Source organism: Gracilinanus agilis, unplaced genomic scaffold (assembly GCF_016433145.1).
Source record: "Gracilinanus agilis isolate LMUSP501 unplaced genomic scaffold, AgileGrace unplaced_scaffold36075, whole genome shotgun sequence".
Taxonomy (NCBI): Eukaryota; Metazoa; Chordata; class Mammalia; order Didelphimorphia; family Didelphidae; genus Gracilinanus; species Gracilinanus agilis.
This window is the reverse complement of record NW_025369218.1, coordinates 1-8,943: the sequence shown is the minus strand read 5'-3', so window position 1 is coordinate 8,943 and position 8,943 is coordinate 1. Positions and strand designations below refer to the sequence as shown.

General features: G+C 33.6%; 1 protein-coding gene across 1 annotated transcript; it reads right to left on the bottom strand.

Annotated features, from left to right (window-relative positions):
• Positions 1-2,835: 2,835 nt before the first annotated feature.
• On the bottom strand, positions 2,836-8,756 carry LOC123254944 (RNA-binding motif protein, X chromosome). The gene is made up of 9 exons (XM_044683828.1): positions 8,700-8,756; positions 8,400-8,526; positions 8,111-8,217; positions 6,013-6,184; positions 5,036-5,188; positions 3,938-4,052; positions 3,740-3,865; positions 3,564-3,652; positions 2,836-3,167 (listed from the first exon to the last, which is right to left on the bottom strand). The coding sequence occupies exons 2-9, from the start codon at positions 8,506-8,508 to the stop codon at positions 2,860-2,862; spliced, it is 1,179 nt and encodes a 392-aa protein (XP_044539763.1). The 5' UTR covers positions 8,509-8,526; positions 8,700-8,756; the 3' UTR covers positions 2,836-2,859.
• Positions 8,757-8,943: the final 187 nt, after the last annotated feature.

The window sequence follows — 8,943 nt, the reverse complement described above, 5'->3', positions numbered from 1 at the left end:
CCCTTAAGGAATTCCACCAAAAAAAAGAGTTTAAAGTGCTGTGCAAGGACTTAAAAGACTTACAGCTTCACCACAAGAGCATTATATCCAATAACTGCAATATTGTGGAACCATCAAATGTGACAGACTTTGCTTCTAACAGCAATACAATGATAGAGGGCAATTCTGGGGGAATTTTGAAAAAGAATGTTCTATACCTCCAGAGAAAGAACTGTTAAGAGTAGAAATACTCTATGAATGGATGAAAACATTCATTTGTCACTTGTTTATTTGGGTATATGTTTGGGGGTTTTGGTTTTCTTAGATTATAAACTTACCAAAATGAATAATATGGAAATATGTTTTGCTGATAATACATGTATAACCCAGATTGAATTAGATTTGGGATGAAGGGCAGGAGGGAGGGAGGCAATATGTACCATATAACTTTGGAAAACTTATGTGGAAATTTGTTATTAAAATAAAAAGTCCAAGTTAAAAAATGTATTGGTTCTTAACAAATCTTATAAAACAGAGAAATTTATCAGGAGAAACAATTAAATTGGGTAAGGGGCAGATTGGAGGTAGAAAACTGTCTCCCATAAGGACAAGGCAGTCAGGAATTTTATGCCTTAGAAAAACAGAGACTATGTGAGAAAGGTGAGGAGGGGACAAACAAGAACCATGTGACACTACTGTGTGAAGCACCTTTATGTCTGGGGTCCAAGCACAGGAACACAGTTTGTAACATCTAGGGGGTTAAAAAGAGGGGAGGGAGAAATGCATGTCTTAGGGAAATTAGAAAGTACATATCATTGTTTTAACATGTGTGATCAATTAAGACTTAGTTGCATATTATTGATAGTTGCATTTGTGTGGTCCTGGATATGGGGGTGACGGTAAAGGCAGATGAAGGGGAAAGTAAAAACAAGAATCATGTAACCATGGAAAATTTTTCTAAAAAAAGGAAAGTACATATCAGTGAGGAAAATTATTCTATACAATGCATTAAGGAGCCAATATGTCTAAAGGATGAGTCACAGTAATACATTTCTATGAGGGGTTCAAATCATAATCGTATAGGACAGAATGTATGGGCAGATCATCACAGCAGATGGTAGAATTTACTCAGCTGTCTCTAATAGCACCTATGCTTTCTCCCATAACTGCATTCCTGAGTCAGTCACACTAGTTCATTGACTATCCCTTCAGGGGTCTTCAAGATGTCTTCCACAAGATGATCATTAAGGAAAAGCTTAAGATCACACCCAAAACAGAACAGAGCATTTAAGATACAATGGCTAACAGTCTAACCCTAACCCCCCCCCCAAGGTTACCTTCCTTCATCTCTGTATTTTATTTACTTATTTTCACATACTATTCTTAAAGGCAAGGACTGCTATGTATTCCCAGTTTAGGATAATCCTTACACTTGGCAAATGGTTGATAATCTTGTTGAACACTCTTGCATGTTTTCCTCCTAATACTGTAAACTCCTTGAAAACAGCTCCTCCTTCCCCCACCCCCTATATTTTTATCATATCCAATTAGCAGAGTAGATGGTTCATTTCTCACTAGCTGCCTTGCCTCAACTTCAGGATCATCACCTCCTACACCAGGTATCCTCTGCTCTCAAACCCTCCTTTTATGTGCTAAATACTTTACAAAAGCTCCTAATACCAGTGTGAGGATGATGTTGACATTATCTGCATTTTACCATTAAAGAAGGCATGGATTAAATGACCTACCCACACAAAGTCGGATTTTAATTGGGTTCTTCTAACTCCAAGTCCAGCACATTCCATCCATATCTGGACTTCTCTGAAATCTTAAGTTCAAATCATATTCTGCAAAAATCCATTTTAATGTCCCCCACTACTACAAGTCTTCCTTGAGATTATCTTCTTCATATACCCATTCACAATTGTATATATTTCATTTTGTGCATTTTCTTTGCATTTGATAAGTTCAAAGATAAGGACCATTTGATTTGGTTTTACTTTCTATCAAAGGATCTTGTTTTAGTCATGTCTAATTCTTTGTGACCATGTTTAAGGTTTTCTTGTCAGATACTTATTTTAGTTTCATGGAGTATTTTCAAAGCCAAAAACTGTTGCATATTCAGTTTAACAAAATACTTATGCTTAGAAATGCTTAGTCATCTTGTTTGAGGATAGTTCAACAATTTCTTCTCCAGTTCACTTTATAAATGAAGACCAGAATCACTCACCTAATGCCCAAGATCTGATTTTGACTTTTTTCCTCCCTCCAATCTATCACTCTCTCTATCCAACTGTTTCACCTAAGTGGCCTCCTAATTTTTTAACTTTTTTAGCATTTCATATTTTGAGATTTATTCAACAGATACTTTTAAAATTGTTACTTTTAATATATTTTTGTTTGTATTAAAAGTCTTATGTGGACTAAATTTTATTTGACCTTATAAATCCTAAACCTTAAATCTTATCAAAGTAATACACAGTACCCTGCACTCCACAATTAGCCTACTAGTTTTGTTTCCACCACAGAACCCTTGGTATTTTAACAGATGTCAATCTTAGAATGCCTAATTAACAAGATAATCAAATAACTAAGTTCAGAAAAATTTTATTTTCAAAATCATTACATAAAATTCAAATTTTATATTAACTTCAAATTTTATAATTTTTAACAACTGCTTTAAAGAAATACAAACTGCATAAAAACCAACTCTTTTTAAATTATGTTTTGCCTTTTCATTACAACAAACTACAATCAGAGAATAAAAAGGTGCACAAATATATTTGGACCATGGTAGCTCTGTGGTTATCAAAACAAAAAACTCAATTCTTAATTTCTTTGAAAAGGCATTTTTGGTTGAAAAAAAAACTCAGATTTCTTTTAATATCTGCTTCTTCCTCCTCTTTCAGATCGACTTCCTCCACGGCTACCACCTCTTGGTGCTCCTCGGCTTGAACTACTGTACGAATCACGAGGAGCAGGATATCCTCTATCCATTGAAGGAGGAAGACCTCTGTCTTGTCTCCCAACGTGATCACGACCACTTGAGTAGATATCACTTCGGCTGCTTGAGTAACTCTCTCGACTTCCACCATATCCATCTCGTGAGCTACTATAATCATCATAGCGACTACTTCCTCCATAAGAAGGAGGAGGTCCTCTAGCAGGTGGAGCACTACGTGAGTTTCCTACAGGGTCAACAGATAATTTTAACAAATATCTGACTTAACAAAACGTTTAGTTTTATTTTTAGGGGCATAAAAACTTAGGACACTGAATTAACTAAGTGCTTGAGGAATATTTGAGGAATAAGTATTCCACAAATTACATTAAGCTGCAATTCTGGATCACTTATATTCCCATATAGTATCATCAATGGAAAGAAAAATGATGAATGTGAATTCTTTCATGGAATACCTACAAAGTGAAACTAAAGCAACTAAAAAAAAAAACCCCTTAAAAATTCCTCAAGTAAGTGAAATATTTTTCTTTAAAAAAATAACTTTGGATCCCCTCAAAACCCTAATAAAATTTGCTAATGTGGAGTATGGTTTTGCTTACAATCTAAAAAATTATATTCTTACCATAACTCTCATAAGAATCTCTGTAGGATCCTCCACTTGGATGTTCTGAATAGTCTCTATCACGACCTCCACCATAGCTATCACGGTCACTAAATAAAGAAAATGTACAAAGCAAAAGCTATTACTTTTACTTGCCATGTACCTACCCAAGAAATAAAACCATTTGTATATCATACCTATATCCTCTGGATGTATATTCATCACGTGAACTAGAATGACCATAGTCACGATATGTGTAGTCCCTTGGAGGTGGAGCATAATCTCTAGTATCCCGAGAACTTGCATAATCTCTGCTGGAATAACTAAAATTAATGGGCAAGTTAGATAACATAAGATGAAAATACATCTAGACTAAAATACTTTATTTTACTTACCTCTCTTTAGTACGATAACCGTCATCTCTTGGTGATATATATACATCTCTGCGTGATGACATTGGTTCTCTTCGTGGAGGAACTCCATAGCTGTCTCTTCCACGAGAAATGGGACCTTAAAAAAAAGTTAAATCAACACATAAGTGTAGAGGTATGTAAAAAGTTCCATCTTTAAAGGAGAAATAATACAAATGCATATGTATGACCTTAAAAACACACAAGAGAATGGGGTATCGGTACCTGTATGTTCTGGACATTTATTGCCTGTGGAGCTAAATGGCAAAATCACTTAACCTCTCTCTCAGTGTTATATATTCTAACCAACCTCAAAATTCAGAAAAATGGCATAAAGTTAGGATGTCATAATTCTGGAAATATCATACTTCTGTAAATCAACTCTGGGTGACTGAAGTTTCTGAACCCATCATTATGTCCTTTCAGAAAACTGTTTCCACCTCTGTGAGATTTATTTCAACATTTAGTTTTAGATGATCACTTCCTAATCAACTTAGGAATAGTTGGAATATCTTTAATGATATTCTAACTTCTCATTATTTAATGACCCGTTCCCCTCTCTACCCATTAACTCTATTCTGGCTTCATAAAGTATCAAGGGAACCTAGGATAAGTTTTAACTACTCTTTCTCTTTTAACTAATATAAATGGTTTTCTTTACTAAACTATATATTTTATACTTATTTAAATCTTCAGAAAAGAATCCATACTAACTTTGCCAAATCTACCTATCAAAATATTTTCTCTCATTATATCCCAACATAAACTACTTTCTTCCATCAATCTTGGTCTTTAATCTTATGGCATCTTCTTTCTTAAACCACTTATTTTCACTTATAAAGATTAGCAATCTTAAATGCTAGTTTTTAAAGACAATTCTTTGAAGCTCATTTTCTATAATTTTTAGATAAATGCGAATTTACTGTTCTTTAATATCCATTATGCACCTGTGACTTATTGTCACACTATAAAATTTAAGTCAAAGAATGCTGTTTCTTAATACATGACAAGACAGCTAGTAATGGATTCTTTTCCCACATTATTTTCATCACTAGGAACCTTTCCAAAGCCTGCAGAATTTACCTCTTCCTCCAATTCCACTACTGTTACGCACTGGTCCAGAAGGTGCAGATCTTTTTGGTGGAGGACCCCCACTTCGTGGAGGTGGGCCCCTTTTTACTGGGAGTGGTCCTCTGGAAGAACCCATGTTGAAATTAAGAGAATATCCACTGTCATCTACATTAAAAAAAAAAAAAAGAAAACAATCCATTAGCATGGTTACCCAGTAATCAAAATATATGACCAAATATTATACATTTCAATTTGTGTACATTCTATGCAATGAAATAGAATTTGATACTAATGTTATAGCTCTTATTTTCACTTAATATATTTATATCCAAAATTTATTTGAATTATAATCAAATATACCCTCCACTCTAATCCAAATCAAGAAACATTTTAGTCTCTAGCTAATAAAAAGTCAATATACAAATATTTTAATTTCCTAACATTATATTATTGTATAAACATAAACCTGAATTTTTATGGGATCCTCCAACATTTGCAAAAATGAAGCTTGAGTATGAAACTTAAGCCTGTAAGGCTTGACCCTTTTCTGAGGTTTAAATTTTTATTCCCCTCAGTGGAGAACATACACCTATAAAGGATACCATAAATATTTTGAAATCTTGAAGTTTTTTCACTCCATGAAATGACTCAATATGAAAATCTTATGTCTTTTCTCATTACAAAGTAAACCACATGTTATGAACTTTTCAAACAAATTTTCAAAACTGGATATAATTTCAAGTGGCATTTGTCCTTTTTCCCTTTGAGAGAAAACAAGTATGGCAAAACCTCCATTAACGTATTAACGGAATGATGAAATTTTACCTGTCTTGTAGTTCTCAATAATTCAATTTTGCCCATATTTGCAAAGGAATTATGTTTCCCCCTTCTTACTTTAAGACTAGACAAATGTGCATTTGACAAAAACAACTATTAAAATTATGAAGTTGGCAATTTTTGTCAGCTCAGGCATTTGAGTACTACATTACCCATGTGCCCTCCACGAGGTGGTCCCCTCGCTCCACCACTTCCTCCTCTTCCACCTCTAAGACCTCTTGGAGGACCTCTGCTTCTTGGAGGGGGTAGTGGCCCTCGTCTACCACCACTTTCAAATGATGGCTTGGTGGCTTGTTCCACCTTAATTGATTTTCCATCTAAAGACTAAAAGGAACAACTATTTTATAAAGTGTTAAAATGAGCTTTACTTCAAAGTATTGACTTCTGATTTGCTTTCAACTTATGCTTAAACATGAAATTTTATTGCTCATTCAATTTTCCTTCAAAAATGATACTTTTCTCTCAAAAATAGCATTAATACTGACTTCTTCAAATAAATCTCACCAATAATGAAACTTTACAAAAGAATTCATGAACAATCAATTAAATACCTGTACTTAGTGTTCTTATACCAACTTTGAGAACTCCTTTGGCATTAAGAGGAAAAAAAAAGTGAGCCATCATATTCTTCTTAATTTGAGATGGGGTTATGTAGTAAGAAAAAAATGTGAGATATCAAGTGAGTAAACCAACATTTTAGCCCCAGCTAAGCCACTTACTAGTTGCATACAACCTTAGGTAAGTCAAATTAACCTCTCTGGTCCTGTTTGTTTCATCATCCACTTTCCAGGGCTGTTGTGAGGCAAAAATGAACTTTGCAAACAGAAAAGTAATTATGAATCATAGTGATCACATATTAAAAAATCAATCATTTCATCATTAATTTTAAACAAAATATATTTTATTCAGTTTGATAACTAAGTATTATTATGAATATGTATTAGTTTGATACGCTATTATTTTTTAAATAACTGATTTTAAAAAACTTAAAATTCTCTTCATTTTCACTGGCTTAGTACATACTATTTATTTTGTAAACAAATTTATATATAGTTACCACCAGTTCCAAAGTTCAGCTTTTTGGGTTTTTCTTCTACAGATGCTATTCATTTTCTTAGTTTTATCACCAATTTTATTGGTTTTATACACAATGTTTATTCATGATTTCTAGCTGGCTTTCTATTATTTACAGTAGAATCCTTTATGTAATCACAAACCTTCAAATATTTTTCCAAATTCTGTATTTTAAAAACAAATTACCTCCTTTATAGAAATTTAAAGATATTACTTTGAAGAAGGCAATCAGCTATCTAGACATATGCTTCAGTTTAATGAAAAAGATTTCTATAAATTTAACTTCAAAAAAAGTTCCTTCTGCCTTAAGTTGTGGTTTGAATGTTTTGGGGGTTAGTCCTTTCTTTGAATTTTTCAGGTAACTGGTTTCTATGACTACTCTTTTTTTAAACTGTTAAAAAAAAGATTGCTTAAGTACTTTTAATTTTATTTTTCATTTGTCCACAAATAAATTCTGTAAAGTTTATCAAGTGAAGTGTAAACTCTTGCTAGATCTTGATCTTTGAAGGTTAATGTGATTCCAAAGTATTGTTGATATGAAAAAATTTTCAGAAAAATATTACTTAATTTGATTTTCACCATTATTCTAAAATAACCAATACAGGGAATTTTGTCTTTTTACAAAAACAGAAACTGAGAAGCTTATGAAATAATAATGTGGGGCACCTGGGTTGCTCAAGCCTGACCTGAAGACAGGAAGACCTGGGTTCAAATTTGACCTCAGACACATTCTAGCTGTGTTACTCTGGGTAAGTCATTTAGCTCAATCTGCCTAGCTCTCACTGTTGTTTTGCCTTGGAACCAACATACAGTATTGATTATAAGAATATTTTGGTAAGGAAAGATGATGAAAAATGCTACTCATGGAACACTGTCCAGATAAAATAAGAAAGGAAGAGAGGCTAGAATTATGGTAGTTACAAATCATGTTTAAAGTCAGTGAAAGAAGTCTTGATAAAGATACTTGAAGTGATTTTCTTAAAAGAGAACATAAATCATTTTAATTTTGGATATGCTTTAGAAATTAAAAGCTGGTATATGGTTTGCAGAATATAGACTTTAATGTTGTTATAATGAAACTAGTTAATAAAAATATTTTTTCTGAGATTCTATGTGGAATAGAAGGGAAAATGGAATAAATTTCAATAAATGAAACAGATATAAATGAAAAATTACCTTTCCATTCATGTCTCTTGCAGCATCTTTCGCATCAGCTGGGCTCTCAAAAGTAACAAAAGCAAAGCCCCTTGATTTATTAGTTTCCCGATCTTTCATTAAGAGAACTGAAAAATATAAGTTGTTTTTGGTGAAATTTTACTTAAAAAATAAAAAAAAACCTTCAATTTAAACCTAAGTGTAAATTTGTTTCTTTATTTGTAAAGCACATAAATTTATATTTTAAGTAAGGCTTCCAAAGGAACTATTCTGATAGCTGACTTTAAAACAAATACATCTTTTTAGTTACCTTCTACTATACGGCCATATTTTCCAAAAACTGCTTCAAGACCCTTTTCATTTGTTTCTGTATTTAGACCACCTATAAACAACTTCCCCGGGCGATCTGCTTCCACCATTTTTCTTTTTTAAATGATCTGTGAAGAAATAATAAATGTGGCTACTTCATAATAAAATACTTAAATTTTCATACCAAATTTCAGTTATTTTATCCTATTTTACATCTTAAAGCGTGCAATTCTGAGGTCTTTGTTAATTATTCCGAATAAATTTTCCTCAGATAATTTTTAAAATACATCAGTAATTTTACCTCAGGTCGATACGATGGGCGGAGCGAGAAGGCGAAAGGTGGAGAGTGAGACCCGAAGAGATGGAGTACAGCGCGAGATTGTGGAAGAGAAGGCGGAGGAAGGCGCGAGGCTAAGGGGAAGGGGCGGAGCGACGCGTGAGGCATAGGGGAGAAGCAGCGGGAGGAGGCGGCGGAGTGAAGCGCGAGGGGAGGGCGGAGTAAGGGCTGAGACTGAGGGGGAGGGGCGGAGTAACGCGGGAGGCAT